Source organism: Cebus imitator, unplaced genomic scaffold (assembly GCF_001604975.1).
Source record: "Cebus imitator isolate Cc_AM_T3 unplaced genomic scaffold, Cebus_imitator-1.0 Scaffold16, whole genome shotgun sequence".
Classification (NCBI taxonomy): Eukaryota; Metazoa; Chordata; class Mammalia; order Primates; family Cebidae; genus Cebus; species Cebus imitator.
In genome coordinates this window covers 8,763,658-8,783,712 of record NW_016107331.1, presented here as the reverse complement: position 1 = coordinate 8,783,712, position 20,055 = coordinate 8,763,658, and the positions used below count along the sequence as shown (strand labels likewise).

The following is a 20,055-nucleotide window of genomic DNA, read 5'->3' as shown; positions in this document are numbered from 1 at the left end:
AATGCTTTGTAGTCCTGTTTATTTAAAATCTGATCTTTTGTTCTTTATCATTTGCTTTCATCTTTTTCACACTTAATCTGGCCTTCAACAGTATTACTTTTTTTTTTTTTTTTTTTTTTTGAGATGGAGTCTCACTGCATCCAGGCTAGAGTGCAGTGGTATGATCTCAGGTCACTGCAACCTACACCTTCGGGGTTCAAGCGATTCTCCTGCCTCATCCTCTTGAGTAGCTGGAATAACAGGTGTGTACCAGCATGTCCAGCTAAGTTTTATATTTTTAGTATAGATGGGGTTTCACCATGTTGGCCAGGCTGGTATCAAACTCCTGACCTCAGGTGATCCCCCTGCCTCAGCCTCTCAAAGTGCTGAGATTACAGGCATGAGCCACCACAGTCTCAACACTATTACTAAATGATTACCCTCTCTTACTAATCATAAATATAGTGAGGTTATGCTTTAAAAATTGCACAATTTTAAAACTAGTTGTGTACTAGAGTGTTCTATGGATAATGCTTTGTTTTCTCCTATGAGGAGATGAGAAGTTAGAAAGTTTAAACAAGGAGGTCCTAATTTTGTAGTTTTTCTTTATTGATTAAACTACCTCAAATAATAATGTAAAGTTAAACTATAGTATATGTATTACTTTGGTTAATTATAAAATTATTCCAAGGTTTAGATTATGTGGGACAGTTTAGATGAATGCTTTTTTACCTTTTTTCTGCCTAGCAGATATAGCTGGCTCCTATCAGAAGTGTGTTTTCATTACAAACAATTTAGTTTTACCCAATCAGATGAGTTTGCATTGATGATAGGGCAGGTCCTACCTATATGTTCCCTAGCTGGAGACTGTTGATTACTATTAGGATCCTAGTATTGCAATACTAGGATAGTCTTTCTAATTTTATTTTGTTTTATATTTTTGAGTCAGTGTTTCTCTTGCCAGGCTGGAGTGCAGTAGCGTAGTCATGGCTTACTGCAACCATAACCTCCCAGACTTAAATATTGATCCTCCCACCTCACTCTCCCAAGTAGCCGGGACTACAGGCTCTCTCTCCTTTTTTAGAAAGTCTTTTTACTGCAGCTATAGACTACCAATGTTTGTCTGTAAGATAAGAGCATAAATGAATGATGTTCCTATAGAAAGAGAAAAGAATAGTGGTAGATTGTATGCAATTAAGTGGTAGAAAGTTATAAAAATTCACATTTTTTTCTTAGAATGACATGGAAACTAAATGTGCTTTTGTGAAACTCCCATTAATCGTCTTAATTGAAATTGGCATCCTATAAATTTGACAATCCTGCTTAACCTTGATATTACAGAATACTTCTGCAGTGTCTCAGTATGCTTTTAATGTTTATAAATGAATATTTGTAGTTGTTGGCCAAACTAGGGAGAGATTGACAAATATGTTTAGTGAAAGTTTGTAAAATAATGTTAGGTGATTTTAGATAGAATTTTGAAGGAGTGACACATGGAAACATCACCAAATACTGCATCATTGCTAAATAAGAACTTGAATGTAAATATTACTCTTTATACCGTACAGAGATTGTTGGTTTTGTAAGTTTATAGACATGAAGATTTATATTCCTTGTTATAAAAATAATTTAGCTTTCTCTTTCCCGCAATGCTAAATACCCTGGACAAACTGTCTATTATGTAGATTAGCTTTTTTTTTTTTTTTTTAACTTCAGTAGAGTTTCAGATTTCTTTTTACTCTGTAACCAGAGTATTACAGTTAAATTTAGCAAGAGGGTGTTGAATATTTGGGGGCAGTATGACATTTGTTGTGAGGTATTTTTACATATTACATTAAAGAAGAGAATTGTTCAAATACTTGGCCATTATATGTAATCTTGAGTTATGGTGAATGTAAGAAGACAGTTGGAATGAAAATAACCTACTGGTAAATAAATGTCTTTAGAATGTGTATGCTGAAGCTCTACATAAGTATTTTCAGGTCCTAAATCATATTTTTTATTATAGCAAATATGTTAACATGCAGTGGTCTTTTTAATCAGAAAGTTCAGAGGTTATCATCTAGCTTTCATTATCTGATTTCGTATTGTCTTAGAAATAAATTGGTACTTAATTTACAAAATAACAGTATTATAAGTAATAGCTTTATAATAGTCCATAAAGAGATATATTAAAAAATTGAAATCAGTTCCTAGTACAGTAATTTTTAGATAGTAACTCCAACTTAATGTGGATTGTCTTATAAAATGCTTGCAAATAAAATAATCCTTTCTTAGAGAAATAATGCTATCTATATATGATGTTCCTATCCCTACCCAGGTTAGCCCATGAAAGTTGATTTGATCTATAAGGTAGCATGTAAGACCATACTTTTTCAGAGAAAATAATGCTATTACCAAATAAATAATTAGGAAAACAAAGTTGAGAAAGTATTTTATTTATCTTGAATCATGGTATTTGAGAAAAAAACAGAGATTTGTGTGAAAGGGGTATATTTTCTATCACTCATTATTCTGAGGGTCTGGTTGTCCCAGGAATAGGTGGGTAAAGATTGGCTGTTCCTAGACTTAGTGTTTGTTTTTACATTTTAAAGGGACACTAGCCACTTGTAAGCCTTAGAAAAACAAAGTCTTAACCTTTATAAAACCCAGAAAATACTTTATATTTACAAAGATGAGGAATAAATAATTTTCACTTTAAAGGGACACTAGCCACTTGTAAGCCTTAGGAAAACAAAGTCTTAACCTTTATAAAACCCAGAAAATACTTTATATTTACAAAGATAAGTAATAAATAATTTTCACTTTATTGCCAATAAAAACAGGTCTCAGACTAGAACTTTTTCTAAAGAAGTTGATTGATTGTTTTGGCCTTCAAGTAAATTATCTGAGAGAAAGTGTTGTTATTCAAAACTTCTGGTTAATGATTAAAGCAGAGAATTAATACCATTTCAGCTTACCTAAACTGTGTAAAATATTTCTATGGCAAGATTTCCTTATTGCTTGAGCACCTATTATGTGCCAGGCACTGTTCTTGGTAGTCTGACTATAGCAATAAACAAGAGACAAGAATTCTTGATCTCTTAGAGTTTACATTCTAGTAGAGAGTTACTTCAAGTTCTGCTTGAACAATGTCAGAAAGTTCTTCTCATTATCTTCAGGTTGGTTTACTTTGAGGTACATGCCCGTAGCTGGAGCAGCTGTAACTCTACATTATTATCCAGTACCCTAAGAATAGGAAAGCATTAATGACTATATTAACCATTTTTAAATAGGTCAACAAAAGACAACACCCTGTTAAGAAGCAATGAGTTCTTATTTTTGCCCAACCCTTCCTGAATAAGGATTCTTCTGATTATGAGAATGTTTTAATTCTTTACTTCTGTCAGGGCAGTTCTGTTTTGAAAATTTTCATGTGTTACTGCTAAATGTACATTTGCTTAGGTGCTCTGTAGAGTTTTTTAGAGGCAATATAATCAATTGTTAAGCATACACATTCTAGATCCAGACGGTCTAGTTTTAAATCTCAACTTCCTCCAAACTAGCTGTGATTTTGAGGTTTTTACGTTTGCCTCACAGCCACAGATTTTTTTTTTTTTTTTTTTTTTTCTGAGACGGAGTTTGACTTTTGTTGCCCAGTCTGGCGTGTAGTGGTGCAGTCTTGGCTCACTGCAACCTTCACCTCCCAGGTTCAAGTGATTCTCCTGCCTCAGCTTCCTAGGTAGCTGGGATTACAGGTGTGTGCCACCCCAGCTCTTGTATTTTTAGTAGAGACGGGGTTTTGCCATGTTGGTCAGGCTGGCCTTGAACTCCTGACCTCAGATGATCCACCCACCTTGACCTCTCAAAGTGCTGGGATTACAGGTATGAGCCACCGCCCCGGCCCACATTGTTGTTGTTTCTGAGTTTTTAAAAATATCTATAAAGTAGCAATAATAATGTGGTTAATGTAAGAATTAAAAGTTAATTGGTAATGCTCAGCACATGGCAAGTACTAAATGATAGCTGTTATTTTCCATGCTTGACATAAAGTTTATGTAAAGGTTGCTTTTCTAGGTTTGTTTGCCAGTGCCTTATTTTGTTTGTTTTGTGATTTCAAGGAGAACTCTTTGCTGTGTAATGGAGATCAGAGTTCCAGCTTTGGGCCATGCACTGATTTAATTTTGATTGAATCAATTTTTGTGTGTGTTGGGGTGGTTGAGATAAGTTAATCTCTTCAGTATATTTTAATAGGTGAACATGTGGAAACTTTGGCTGTTTTTGAATACTCAGTTGGAACTTGTTTTCTCTAAAGATTTTTGTTTAATAATAATGTGATGATCTCAGTTTCATACCACAGATCAACAATAGGTATTAGTAAAATTCTCAAATTTTAACTTATTGGATTATTATAGATAAGTCTTGTGTTATGTGTTTAATTATAAGTGTAAACTGGTTTAACAGACATGCCTAATAAAGATAGTTTTCAAGAAAAGCCTCTACCCTGGCTTTTCATGTCACTGAGAACATACTGCATAAAAATCTTGAAATAATCTTCTAGTAAAATTTGAGTCAGATGACTAGAAATACATTCCCTAGCTACAACTTAGTCTGTGGATGCTCTTTTCCTTAATTTAAAAATGTTATCAACACTTAGATTCACTTTGTTTTTATGTCTTATTTTCCAGAAGACTCTTTAGATTTTTGTTAGATTTTCAGGTCCTTTAAAGAGTGTCTTGTAGATCAGCACACTGTAGAATCAAAATAAATGTAGTCAAATTTTATTGGAATCAGATCCTATAAAGATCATTGTGTATAGCTCCCATAAAGTTATTGTGGTTTTTCCTGAACTTTTCTTTCTGCAGCAAAGTTCTATTTTCATTAACTACACACTATTTTAAAGTAGAAGATGGTGGTGAAAGATCTGTTTGTGTCACCTTTGGATTTTTTTTCTTTGTCAAAGCAATGGCAGTGTTGATTGTAACAGAAAATTATCTGGAATTTGGACTTGAAACAGGTACTAGTTTCATACAACTTTAAAAATCAACTTTGCTTTATCTAGTGTTAATATTTTTGACCTCAGTATATATCTGATAAATGCTTAAAATTGAGTTTGAAGTATATACTCTAATGCTGTAAGTAATTAACCTTTATTATTCTTAATTAAGATCTTTTTTTGCTTTTGTTTTAGCTAAGTTTTTAATTGATTTTTCCAATAATACTGTCTCATTTTTTCCTTACAGTTAAATAAGCTTCTGTAATGCTAAAGTTTACTCACATAGTTAAAGAATTAATGCAAATTTTATGCACACTCATGGAATGTACAAATATCAAAGGGATGTTTTCAAAGACTGTTCTTGCTAATAACCAAATTTTATTGCATTATGGCATACTAATTAACACATGAAAGAGCTAAGCTAGTCACTTCAAACTTTAAGATGCTCTGTTTTCTAGCATTTTATTTCCACAGAAAGATTCTGTTTCACATCTGTGGTAAGAGTAATCTTTTTTTTTCCTTACAGGGTTTACAAATTTTTCAGACAGTGCGATGCAGTTTCTTGAAAAGCAAGGTTTAGAATCTCAGTAAGTTTTGGAAAAATTAAGCATTATTTAAATTTAACATTTTCTATTTTTAATAAAGCAGTATTTACTATAAATAGTTGTTTTAAAGTAGTAGAGTTTTAAGTTGGACTGTTACTTCTAGAAATATCCTTATTCATAATTTTTATATAGAATTATAAAAATGTTATATAAAATTAGTATCTTTCATAGAATTCATATGTAAATTTGCATTTCTTTAATTCTTCTCCCTCCAGAGATTAAATTTATATCCAAGTCATATGTCAATTCCCTGTTGAATGTGTAGGTTAGGTTGTTGTGATTATGACTAAAGGGATACCTAGTGTAGTTTACAGTTCACCAGAATCCATTATAGATACTTGAATAATAGCAATCTTTTTGTAGAAATTTGCTTTGTTTTACTATTATTGTGATTTGTAAGATAATTTATTAGAAGAAAGGAAATTCTTTGAAAGTTAATTATAAATATTTATCAGCTTTTTAAAAAATTTTATTTTTAGGAGTCCTGTTTCAAAACTTACTTTCAAATTTTTCCTGGCTATTTTCTGTTCACTCATTGGGGCTTTTTTGACATTTCCTGGATTACGGCTGGCTCAAATGCATCTGGATGCCCTGAATTTGGCAACAGAAAAAATTACACAGTAAGCGGAAAATGTACATAAGCACATGCAGATAAATATATGTTTTTCATCTTAATGAAGGTATATTATTGTAATGTAATCATAAATTATTGTATTGAGAATTAATAAATAACCATTTGATGTCACACTACTTCCTCTTTCAACTATAAGCAAGTTTCTTTTATTTGCTTCTAAATTTTGTCATATATTTAAAAAGATACATCGATTACTAAATTTGTCTTACCTGTTAAAATGAAAGTATCAAAATTTATGTTCTTTCTCATTCAGGGGCTTCTATTGCAATCTCTATAACTAAACAGGATCTATAGAAATTTCCCTTAGAAAAATCAGATCATTTTGATTTAAAATATTGTTTAATTTTTTATATAAATCTATGTAAATTAACTTTTTAATGTAAAATTTTATTTAAAAACATTTCAAAACTACAAGTTGTATACATGAGACGTTTGTTTTCCTTATGTTATTTATCTGCTTATTAGGCTCTTATTAAAATAATATATCTTTTTATTTTGGGATTAATACTATACAATGTTACATATTATACATTACTTCTAACTACCAAATTCTATTATAGTTCTAAAACTCTATGTTAGTTTGAAGTAGTGATATTCCATCTTTATATGTAGTTCAAAGCCCATTTACTATATTCTTTGTGGTTGTCACAGATTTTTTTTGTTGATGTAGACATCTTGGCAGAAAGACAGGCCAATATCTACTTCAACTTATATTCAGATCAAAGTTCCTGTCTCATCGTTTTGTTTTGCAGTAGAAGCCCAACTTGAGAATATTTTGTTTTGATATGTATATTTATAATCATTAAGTTTCTCTGGGTGATCTTATTTCCTAACATTTCTGTTCTGTAAAACCTATTTTTAATGATGCTGATTCTTTAGTCTTTTCACATTCTTAACTCTCTTACCTATGTCGTTTTCCTTTAATTTTGACTGTCTTTTTTTTCACCTCACTTCCATTTTTCTACATAAATGCTTTGTACGTGTGTTTACTTATTGTCACCCCCCACTACACACTCCTTCATAACCTCTTTTTTTTTTTTCCTCCTTTTACTCAGCATGCTTTTGGCTACATCCTGCTTTTCTCCCACCACCCGTCTTTCTAATGGCTTCTTTTAAGACAAAACCTGGTTCTCCCCCTTCTCTCTACACACACACTTCAGTCCACTAACCCCAGTGTTATGATTTAAATAAGCTGAAAAGGGTGGGTGGAGGGGAGCCCTTCACAAGCTACTGAAACCGCTGTGGGCTGCTCCTTGATACTAGAGTGTTCCCTAGCAACACTGCATACCTAATACTACTTCTTTCTTCCCCCACATCCGATGGTTTATCCAGGCTGTGGGATGAAAGAATCACTTTATAAAAACATTTAAAGCATTTAGTGGTGGTTGGGCGTGGAGTGTACATTTTAGTGTCCTTTTTAGTAAAATGTGGCTTCATTTTAAGATTTTTTTCCTTTAGGGATTTGGGGTTTTATTTTATTTTCAGTTTATTGCAGCCCCTCATTGTGTTGTAGCACTCTGCCTTGATACAAGGGTGTGGGCAAGCTAGTTCTGTTGTGAGAGTTAACATGACTGGCACAAAGAGCAGCATGCACTTCACCCTCATGGCCAGGCACTAGGACCTGTTTTTCTATCAGAGGTTAGGGCAGGAGTTCTACCTTTCCCTGTCAGGTGTTCCTGGCTTCCTGACCCAGCCCTGTTTCCTCACACAGATCACTGTCATTTGCCTGTGTAGTGATACTTTAAAATATGATGTTTGTGTGTAATTTGAACCCTCCAGTTTAGCTGTTAAGTGTGGTTGATAATGAAAGCAGTTTATGGTAATAAAGTATCTGAAGAATTCGCCTATTTTCTAAAATAAGAAAAATTTTCGCCAGCCATCTGTCTCTTTAGGATTCAAACTTGGACAATTAACAATGAATTTGTAAGGCAGACCTGAAACCTTTCCTGTATTAGGTATATTGACTTGTCAGGAATAAAGTAAATTTTTTTGGTATGTGTATATATATAGGATAAAGAAATTATTTCAAGTGTGTTCATAATCATTCAAAAAGAAATTAAAATGTGGAATCACTTATGATTTTAACAATGGAAATTTAAAATTATACATGATCATTACACTTGAAAGGTTCCTTAGTTGCAGGTTTTACCATAGGTTCCATCTGCCATGTGCCTTCTAGTATTACGGACATAACTAATTACTGGCATTTACTTGTAGATAATGAGGAGATACTTTGTTTCAGTTGCACTAAAAAGTATCAGATGGCTCTCCTGTACTGAAAATCCATTAGATTCATTGACTATATAAAGGTATAATCATTAAATACCTGCTTATTGAATCAGGAATAAAGTACGGGATTATTAAAGAACACTAAAATAGAAGTGAACAAATCTGAATTTTAGTCCTATGTTTACCTCTGCTCTGTTATTGCCATGAACAAGTCATTTAACTTTTCTATATCTAAATGTTCTCATTTGAAAAATTAAGGTAATGACATAGTTTCTCACAGACTCAAATCAATGTTAAATGATAATAAGTATAAAATGATGATGACAGTTTTCCCGTAAGTAGTAGAATACTGCAAATTAGTTCCTACCTCCGTTTTAGTAAGACCCGAGTTTCTGTAGTTTATTAGCACATGCTGTTTCTTAATTTTTATATTTATTTCTTACATACTTTCAGAACATTACTTCATATCAACTTTTTGGCACCTTTATTTATGGTTCTGCTCTGGGTAAAGCCAATCACCAAAGACTACATTATGAACCCACCATTGGGTAAAGAAAGTATCCCTTTGTAAGTATGAGCATTTGAGGGCTAATTTTTATCATCAGAACTGCTTTCCTAAATGTTATTTACTGTATTTGTTTTTCAGTGATAAAATCAGGACACTGTATTTTTCAGACATTAATAGAAATGCTAAAAGATGTGTTATAAAATTGAAACTACAGACCATCACTTAACATTTTTGTGATCTGTGTTAATGTTAATGATTATTACCTTGCACTAATATTATCTTGTACACTTGTTTTTTCTCTTCTTTACGTCCAGTCGTCATTTTTCTGTTGTCATTGTGCCTATTGTTTAGATACCTTCTGAAGTTCTTTTTTTTTATGAAAATTATGGAGAAAAAAGATAGTATAAATGGAAACTCATATACTCAGCCCCTATATTTGACAGTTGTTAACATTTTCCATATTTGCTTCATCAATTTTTTTTGTTTTGTTTTTTGATAAAGTATTTTTGAAGTACATTAGAGACATAAGTTTTATCCCTTAGTACTTTTGTTTGCATCTCTAAAAAAAAAAAATAAGGATACTTCTCTACATAACAATATTATTGTACCCAACAAAATTAAAAATAATGTCTTAATATTATTATCTAATACTAGTTTATATTTCTTTAATTAGGCAACTGCATTTTAGCAGAAGAAGATGGTGAGGAAACAGAAACAGTTTATTAATAGGCATTAATAGCTAGACTTGATATGTTAGCCTTGTAGAACTGTTAGAGTAATAGGAAGGTTCAGAGAGAACTGGTTCAAACTCCAGCTCTCCTACTTACTAACACCTTCACTTGAGACAGATTATTTAACTTCACTGAGCCTCTGTTTCCCCATCTGGAAAATAAAGATAATAGTATCTACCTCCCAAGGTTATCATTGGAATTAAATAAAAGAACACATGTAATTCAACCAGCTGGAATTAAGTGCTTAATAAATGTTCTTTTCACTGCTTTGCCTCATCAGAATTAAAATAGAAATACTTGCCTAGTCATTGACTCTGCAGTGTACATTTTATATTGTATACTTCTTTTAGATCCTGGTGTACATATAAAATTACATATAAAATCACTGATGACAATGATAATTTTTCTTTTTAGAGTTAATCCTACTGAACCAGGGAAATAGCCAGTGAAAAAGTAATGTTTCCCCCCAACACACAACTAATTACCTTAATGGTAATTTTACCTAGACAGGTTTCCTCAGTATTGAAAAGTAATTCAAAGGATCCTAGGGCTTTAGATAAAATCTCAGAGAAACTTCTAATTCATGTCTTAAGATACTGAAAGCATTCCCAATCCTTCCTTGAAATTTGGTCGTGAAAACTGGATTTCATATTCCTGTAATTATGTTCTCTAATTTATATTTGCTTTAGTTAAATAGAGAAAATAAGGAAACTACCATTTATGATACACTTATCACATACCAGTTATGTGAAATCTTGATACTTTACATATTGTCTTCTTATGGTAATTGTCCATTTGTTACTGTTTTCATCCCATTTTATAGATGGAATAACAGACTCAGAAGTTAAATAATTTGACTGAAGTTGTTGAGCCAGAACTGATATACATAAAACACTTGGTAGTTATACTAACATTCACTTCCCACTTCCAGCCTAATTAAACTTCATGTGGATTTATTAGTAGTGAATACTTAATTTAGTGGAAATGGGAATAAGGAACTTTTCCCTTGTGTGCATATTAAATTATAGGAAAAATGTTGTTTGTACCTAAAGACCCGAGGTTCTCTTTCTGTGCTTTTTCCCCCTTTGTCCCATCCCCATTTCCAACCTGTTTCATAAACATTTCAAATAAAATTAGCCTTACCTCTGCTCTCTTTTATTCTTCTTTAATTTGAATTTATGATTAAGTGATTAGACAGGCAGTTTTAATTTTTGTTAAAAATCTAAAGCGCATATGGTAGATTGTGAAAAAAAAATGGCTGCCCATCAAAGAGAGTGGGGTGAAGGAAAAATGAAGTGACAAGCTTTTTTCTGTCACATAGACAAATTTGTTGAAAGGTCTGTGTAATCAGAAGCAAAAAACATGGTACAACGTAGTTTCAACCCAGAAATGTAGTTGAATCTATCATGTGTTCTGATAAAGTATTGACAAAATAAAATATTGGTAAACAGAGTCCATGTGTGCTCATAACCTCATAAAAAGAACACAGAGAACATATACAAGAAAGCGTAGAATGGCATCAGGAATTTAGGATAATTTATTCTGCCTATTCTTTACATATATACTTTAAGCCCTCTCCTCATGCTCCTTCTTGAAACACTCTATCAGATCAACTTATCAGATATTTATGTTACTTTAATAATCTAATTAGAAAGTACCATTTAATGACAATTATCCTAAATCCTGCCCTCATAAACTGAACAAATAATTTTCTGCTTCACTACCTTGTTTTGTTCCTTTCATTCATATTATATGTTATCCTCAAAGGCTGTGAAATCTCTGTCTTCAGGCTGCTCCCAGTCAGTTGCTCTTGTTGCTCAACTCCAGGGAACACAGTGTTGTTTATAGGTCCCCAGGAAAGGTTCAAGGCTGTGGGTAGGCTTGTGTGTTATGTATGTCACTCTTACGTGATGGCTTCTTAATTTCATTTTAGTGGAAACATGTTGATAAAATGTTATGCCTTTATCTTTCTTAGCCAACAGTGCTTTTCCATTGGAATTTTATGTCCATGTACCCTCATGACTTAATAAAAAGAAATGAGAGAGTATATATAGTAAAGCCTTTGTCTAATCCCCATGTCTTACCTCCATTTTATAAACAGATGGAACAAAATTTACACTTCAGATTTTCCTATATTGTAGTTTTAGTTCCAAGGTTTTTTTTTCTTTTAATGTTTTCCCATTTGTTCTTCTTTATATGCATCCGTTCTACCCTCATGTTCTTAAGAATTTAATGGAGACCCTTCTGAGTTCCAGGTTTTTTCTGGCAACTCAGTCTATGCATTGCAACAGTCGTATTAAGTGCCTGATAGGTATACTAGATATTAGACTAGATGCCAAGGATGGTCTAGTCACTACATTCAAATTACTTGCAATGTAGTTCTTCATCAGAGCAGAAACCCATAGTCTTTAAAATACATTAAATACCAAAAGGACATCATAAGTTATCTCTTGTTTCTGAAATTCTTTAAGGAACCCTCCCAGTGATCTGGTTTCTGAAAAGATGTCCTTAAGATCACATATTTTCACCTGGAATGCTAACCTTAGCCTTGAGGAATTGCTCAGAGCTGAGCCAGCTTTAGTGCATAGCAAGTTAAATGAATTGTTGTAGAGGAATCTCAGGCATCTGATTTCTTCATAATATGTCAGAATTTTTGATTTTCCAGTGGTTCCAAGTAAAAGCTCAGCAGAGTAAAAGATCCCATCCAAATATGTTTATGATCAGGCAAAGCTGTACCCAATGATGATGGGTGATTGACTTGATTCATCCCCTAGGCAATCCCTGCAGTTTTCTTTCTTTCCCCTACTCACCAGTTTAAGACCACCCAACTTCTCTTTTCATGTCACAGTTAGTTTTTATCCATGGAGGAGGGTATATAGAAAAGAATCTTATGTGTTGCTCTACTGTTTTCTTCTAGATACCTGTTAACTTCTTATGCTTTCATGACACATTTGTCTGGTTCTATTATTCGTGTCAAAGTATCATACAGATAAGTCTATGGCAAAGTGAGATTCTTTTATGTCTCTAATTGTTGCTAAGTATAGATTTCTTATATGGTGAGCATTAACTTATAACGAGCATGCCAGCATATTGTTGTCTTTGAGAGCACCATATCAACTTTTTGATCTGTAGAATGACAGAAGCCACATTCGATACTCTGCGACTCTGGTTAATAATCCTGCTGTGTGCTTTGCGGTTGGCCATGATGCGTAGTCACCTGCAAGCTTATTTAAATTTAGCCCAAAAATGTGTGGATCAGATGAAGAAAGAAGCAGGGCGAATAAGTACAGTTGAGCTACAGAAAATGGTAAGTTTTATACCCTAGTCAAAATGAAAAATAGTAAAAACCACACTGAAAAAAAAAAAATTGGTTTTCTTTATTAGATAGTATTTCAACCCTTCATATTCTTATTGTAAATAAACAGAACAATCTTAAGCTGACAGATATCAGAGACCTTGATCTAATTTTGGTACCAAGTGAAGAAGGGTTCTTAATTCCTCTTCCTGCCTTAAGTGTTTTGTGTCATACAGAGGGTGGTACAAAGCTGTGTTATGCCTAATATTGCTGAATGGGACCCCTCTGATTTGAAAGACATTATAACATATTGTCCAGACTTTAAGACTTAAAGAGTAGGAAATACTTTTAGTGGCTAAATTTATTCATTTTAATATTACTCCATGTACTTTAACATGTAGTGTAAGAACTAAATTTATTTGGGGCTTCCAGAGAAGGAAAGAACAAGGAATCCATCTGCCAGTATAGTGGACCAATAACCTGATTGTATCTTTATTTTTAGAGAGGTGGTTTTAGCTCCCTTGTTTTATTATTGTTATTTTATTTTTTGTAGAGACAGGGTCTCTCTATGTAGCCCAGGCTCATGTTGAACTCCTGGGCTCAAGAAATCCTTCTGCATCACCTGCCAAAGTACTGGGATTACAGGCATGAGCCACTACGTCCAACCAGCTTCAGTTTTTGATTCACCTCCATAGTTAGGGACATTTATTAAGATTTAAACAACTTTTTGCTGTTTTACCTTTTATGTATTTTTATATTTTCCATCGTTTGACTTCAAATATATTCGTGTAGAATGGGGACTTAATGTTTTTATTTGTGAGGGATTTATGCTCATATGTGACTCTGCCTACTATTGTTATTTAGTTTGATGTTTTAGGTAGATGTCCTTACAGATTTAAGCATATTGTTTTATCTTTGAAATATAAGTAAATGTATACCATTTGAATTGTAGTTGTTATTTTCTCCAATATATATACATCAAGAATTATTTTTAAGGAATCTATTTTAATATTCGCACATTCTAAAAGCTTGTCTTCAAATTGAGCCTTTCCAAAGCCATTTTGGGGACATTTATAATAAAGCACAACTTATTAACACTTAGCTTGCTTCTTATGAAAGGATTATTTTTTAAACATTTCAGTTTGACAATTATATGAAACTTTAATTCACTCCTAATGTGTCAGTTGTATTAGACACTTAAGAATGTTGTTGGTTGCAGGTGGCTCGAGTCTTTTATTACCTTTGTGTCATTGCACTGCAGTATGTGGCGCCTCTGGTAATGCTGCTTCACACAACTCTGCTTTTGAAAACACTAGGTAGGCATTCCTTGGCAACTTAGGAAGCATCTTTTACTTTCTACCTTTAATTAATAATGCTTTTGGTCACCAACAAATAAACGCAACTCATAAAATTGTTTCTCTCTTTAAAAGTTGTGAGAAGAACCATGGGAAAGTTTTAGCTGTGGAAGGTGATTTATTATCTTCATTTTGAAAACTCAGGCCCATGGTTTTACAACTTTATGATTTATCTTCAAGAATTGTTTACTAAAGGTTAAGTCTCAAATTTGCCCAGTAATTTTAGTAAGCACTGTTGATCTTACTTTTGTGTTATAAGAGAATGATTTAAGGTTTTGTTATTCCCTAACATTGAAATTATTACAAGGAGATTATAAATCTACATAAATTACAGAATGCTGTGGTAAGTTCTAGTTCAGATAACTTACATTGAAAAGGTGAAGATTTCTCAGTGAACTAACAAAGTTCTACCAGTCTGTTCACTAAGCTATCAAGTCCACATGTGGTGTTATTCAAGAAATATCTATTGCATTCATCGTTTCCCCTTGCTTGGATCAGACAATAAGCCGTGTAGGGGTTTAAGAAACCCAAAAGAACTAAAAATATTATTTGAGCGGATGGACTTAGTAGATGTCATAGACCTGATGATAGGTATAAATGCCCTTTAAGAATCTATGGAATGTAAAGGGTAGGTAGTTCAGCTGTAAATTAAGTGACTCATATCCTATCCAATGTAAGAAAGTATATAATGAAAAAAATTTCTAGAAGCTATTAATGGGTCTTCACATTGAAATCATAGATAGTTTTTGAGAAAGAAATTTATGTTGATATTCTAGAAGTAGAAAAGATTTCTGAGAAGTTATTGAATCTGTCCCTGTCACTCCAGTAGAGTTAGCTGATTTGTTTCTTATATAATGAGAAAGTTGTTTTTGTTATTTTACCCATTTTTAGTGCAGTTAATTAGAAGTGTGTCAGACATTTTGCTTTTATGTGTACCTTTACTGATGAGGCCAGATAGGTTAATTATTTACATATCTAGAAGGATTATTATTTTATTTTCAACATAACATGATTTACTATGCCACTAAACTAAACTTATTGTTAACTTCAAATATAGTAAAGATTCGTTTTTAATAAAAAGCTTTGGAATTACTTACTCTTCAAATTTTGTGTCTTCAATTTTCTAGGTAATCATTCCTGGGGTGTTTATCCAGAATCCATCACTACCTTACCAGTGGATAATAGCCTACTTTCCAATTCTGTTTACTCTGAATTACCATCAGCTGAAGGGAAGATGAAAGTAACTGTTACACAAATAACAGTGGCATTGAGCAGCTTAAAAAATATTTTTACTCCTCTTCTTTTTCGAGGACTTCTGTCTTTTCTGACCTGGTGGATTGCTGCTTGCCTCTTTTCTACAAGCCTTTTTGGGCTTTTCTATCACCAATATCTGACTGTGGCATGAATCTCAGTTGACAAAAAAGCATATCCAAATCACACTTTAAATTCAAATATTTGTGCCCTTGAAGGGCCGATGAAAACCAGAAGAAAGCAAATACAAAGGAAAAAAAAAAACATATCAGAATATTTTGTATTAAATGTGTCCTCTGTATTCTCAGGGTGAATTAATGTTATAATATTTAAAATTACAAAATAGATTGTTAACTGTTACACTGTGGCATTGGAATTTTAACTCTGTATTTACTGGTATGAGAGGGCTATCTACAAGGGTAATACTTCTGATTACCTTGGTTTACAGAAACCTCCAGCAGTCTTTGAAACATCTCACATGACTCTAGTTATTGATTGCTTTTAATGGTATTACGGTACTGTTGATAGTCATAGTGGCTGCCTGTAGAACAATCTTCAAACTGAGCCATGCTTTAGGGGAGGGAAAGGGGCTAAAGTCTCTTCTGTTGGTAATATATTAGTTACTCTTGAAATGATAAAATCCAACAGAAAGGAAAAGATAGCTACTGTATATTACAGTAAAGAAAACTGCAAAGTTATTTTAAATTTAATGGAGATGAATATGCTTAATAGCTACAACTATTGCTGCTTGAGAGTAGCAAGAGTATTATTTTAAAACATGCTCTACCCAACTTGAGAGTTCTTTTCAAATGATTGGCCATATGAACACTTGTAATCTTGCCATTAGGTTTCGACCTGCCATATTTTATTTTATTCTATCATCCTAAATGGTTGCTTTTAATAGTCTAAAGATATTTATCAATACTGATCAGACTTTGAAGAAATTACTTTGTAAACCTGCTGACTACCTGTATGTATTGTATATATATTATATATTAAATATATAATATATTGAGATTATAAAAGATGAAAATATTGAATCCTTATAATATTTTAAGTTGCAGAATGTATGTTAAAAAGTGATTTGAATGAGATGTACTTGTATATAGAAATTTTATTTCCTTTTGGAATGAGATTAAAATACATTTTGAAAGTTCAGCAGAGTAAGCAATTTATTTGTGTTGCCTATGTGTAAGTATATTTAAAGTGTTATGAATGCTTAATGATTTCTCCCAAATTAAAATTCTTTTTCTGTCATATCCAAAAATCAGAATCTTTCCCTCTCAGACCGGGCCTACAGGTATCATGTATGCCTTTGTTAAATAGGACTTGTTTTGAATTTATAGTTTCTAGAATTAGAAATATTTTTGTTTTACAGGACAAATTGAGATAATTTGAATGAAACATTCAAGGGAAATGAAAAAGCAAAATTCTTTTTGATGCTTTTTACATCTAAAGCTTAAAATGAAGGATCCAGATTCTAAACTGTGTAAGAGATAAACAAGGGTGTTTTTTTTCTCTTTTTAAATAAATGAATAAATACTTTTCTATATAACTCTTAGGAGGCTTTCTTTATGTGTCAATGTTGTTACTACTATTGAAAGCAAATTTGAAACCCTTCTTTTGTTGTAACTTTCAGGGCTTAAGGTTTACATTCATTTGAAAATTTTAATATAGCAAATTCCTGTATTTTGGAAATAGCTGATGTTTTAAAAGACAAGGAATGCTTATACACTGCTGGTGATGTAAATTAGTTCCCCTCCTATGGAATGCAGTATGATGATTTCTCAACTAAAACTACCACTTGACTGAACAGTTTTACTATTAGGTATCAATTCAAATGAAAGGGAATTATTTTATCAAAAAGAGACCTGCACTTGTATGTTTTTTGAAGCAATATTCACAATAGCAAAGTCATGGGGTCAACCTACGTGGCCATCACAGGTTGACTGGATAAAGAAAATGTGGCATATATACACCATAGAATACTGTGCAGCCATAAAAAAGAATGAAATCATGTTCTTTGCAGCAACCATGGATGAAGCTGGAGACCATCATCCTAAGTGAACTAACTCAGAAACAGAAAATAAAATACCAGATGTTCTGTTATAAGCAGGAGCTAAACAGTGAGTACACATGGACATAAAAATGGAAATAATAGACACTAGGGATTCCAAAAGTGTGGAGATGGGAAGGAGGCGAGGGTTGAAACACTACCTGTTGGATACTATGTTCACTATTTGATTGATGGTTTCACTAAAAGTCCAGACCTCAGCATTGTGCAATACACCCATTTAGCAAACCTGCACATGTACACCCTTCATCTAAAATAAACCATTTAAAAATTGAGTAATAACTGCTTAAGCTGGATAAAACTCTTTGACTGAAATGAATTGTGAATATATCCTAATGACATTTCTTGTGTATTTCCAAAAGAAGCATTTCAAATACATTTTGAGATATATCAGCATCATCAAAATGTATTTGTTTTATAAGATGATACCAAAATTTAACATTTATTTTGTATCTTAAAGTTCTCACATGGACTAGAAAAGAATCTCACCTGATATTTATAATCATTTTAAATAGTAAAATTGAAGTTATTATTTTGAGTTTCAAAGATTGTACAGTGGAGTAATATGGGTTAAAAGATACAGAATTCATTATTGGATGGAATAATACGTATTTCTAAGGTTCTATTGATTCATTATTTTTAAACCTGAACTCTATACTCTGGTTTGGGTAAACCAATTATTATTTTAAGTAAGAGGTTTTGTTTAGTTTTCTTGCTTTTCAAAGCAAATTTGAACTAACTGGTTTATTTATGCAATTTGTCTTTGAACCAAGAGTTACGTTCTTTAAATGCAAAAAGGTTTGTACTTCATGTAAATCAAATAATATATTAATATCCCCAAATTAGACCAGTAGAGTTCTTTTATTTTGTATGTTGTATTTTAGTCAATATAATATGCTTCAAAAGTCAGTTATTTTTATTATATGTGTTTGCCCTTATAATCTTGCTTTTGTATGATTTCGACAATTTATTGATTCCTGTCTTTCCTCCTTCCCCACTTGCTAGCCATTGCACTATAAAATCAGGGTTATATTTCTTCTTCCTACCCCTGTTGATTTGTCTGAAATGAAAAACATATAATTTTATCTTAATATCCGTGTGTATTTTTATTATATTTGGTATTTCTCCCAGAATCCCAATTGATGTGCCTGAAACGACCAATACATGCAAGCAGAATGGGCTCATTGTCTTATTGTTTCTGATATAAATATCATTGGTAAAATAGTGGCATTTCTTCTTGAGTTATGATTCAGAAGAGATATTCATCCATTAATGGAATTGACAGGTCCAGGAAGCAATAAATAGAATTCATTATGAAATCTATAATTGGAACTTCACTGGATAGACTTTTTCCTTTCAAATGAAAGATTAAATTCTCGGTATTATGAAGCCCAAGGTCTCAACATTCTCTGAGTTTATGCACAGTTTCTGAGCCATCACATAATTGAAAATGGCCTATCAAGGTATATGACTTTATTCAGCTGAAAAAAACTAAGTGATTTTTGAATGCAGACCATACTTTATCTTCACAAAGATTTAGGTGGCTTAAGGCATCAGATTTAAACACACTAGTGATACTAGAGCTTGAACCCAGTGTCTCGAATAGTTGTACAATCTCATCTTTTAATTCCTATTCGTCTTAATATGTTCATACTTTGGCTTTAGAGCTGAGCTTGTTATATGCCATGTAAACTCTGATATGGACTAAGGATGGTCAAAAAGCTAATGTCTTGCTTGATGATATCTTGGGATTAAAACAAAAGCTAATGTAAACCTTTTCTTTCTTTAAAGTGGTAAACATTTTCACATTTTTGTTTTCTTTTGGGGGGGAAATAAAATGTAGAGCCTTTTGTTATGTTTGTCTTCTGTTATCGTTGGACTCCTTTTTTAGCTATGAACTATTCATGTTAGGCCTATTTTTAATGTATCAGAATGTATATTTTTCCATCCTAATTTTTTAAATCTTTTTTTTCTCCCATTACTCCCTACATTTCGTTACTGTTCATTCTCCCATTTGGCAAAAAACTTATTTTCTTAAATGAAGTAGTAGCATAATTTTGTAGGCAGACTGCTAATCTATGAATCAGAAAACATCCCATTTCTGTCTATAATTAGCTGGGGGTTTTTTTTTTGCATTTTTAAAATTAAGACTTTACATTAAGTGTGTTGCTCTATATTTCTAAATCTGATAACTGATTTATCTGTGCTATGAGAAAAACAAACAGCTATGTTTGGTTTTAGGAATGGTTACCGATCATGTTGGAGGGCATTCATTTATTGTTATTTGAAAATGACTTCACAAAGAGTGCTTACTCTGGAATAATTTCATCTGTACCCTTTTAATTATTTTTCGATAAATATTTGTTGAGTTCCTGTAATGTGCCATAGGCTGTTCCACATATCCTAGCTATAGCAGTAA

The 20,055-nt window shown here is 32.4% G+C and overlaps 1 protein-coding gene across 10 annotated transcripts in view; it reads left to right on the top strand.

Moving 5' to 3' along the window:
- TMEM161B (transmembrane protein 161B) overlaps positions 1-16,720 on the top strand; it is a 76,039-nt gene extending 59,319 nt beyond the window's left edge. For 5 of the 10 annotated variants that reach the window (XM_017508197.2, XM_037731323.1, XM_037731321.1 and 2 more), the window contains 7 exons: positions 4,824-4,975; positions 5,481-5,541; positions 6,039-6,179; positions 8,876-8,989; positions 12,794-12,968; positions 14,176-14,272; positions 15,439-16,720. In XM_017508197.2, the coding sequence (XP_017363686.1) occupies positions 4,824-4,975; positions 5,481-5,541; positions 6,039-6,179; positions 8,876-8,989; positions 12,794-12,968; positions 14,176-14,272; positions 15,439-15,716 (1,018 nt within the window). In that variant the 3' untranslated portion in view covers positions 15,717-16,720. The remainder of the gene's footprint in view (positions 1-4,823; positions 4,976-5,480; positions 5,542-6,038; positions 6,180-8,875; positions 8,990-12,793; positions 12,969-14,175; positions 14,273-15,438) is intronic. The other 5 variants (XM_037731336.1, XM_037731330.1, XM_037731334.1 and 2 more) reach the window with 2 other exon arrangements.
- The last annotated feature ends 3,335 nt before the right edge of the window (positions 16,721-20,055 follow it).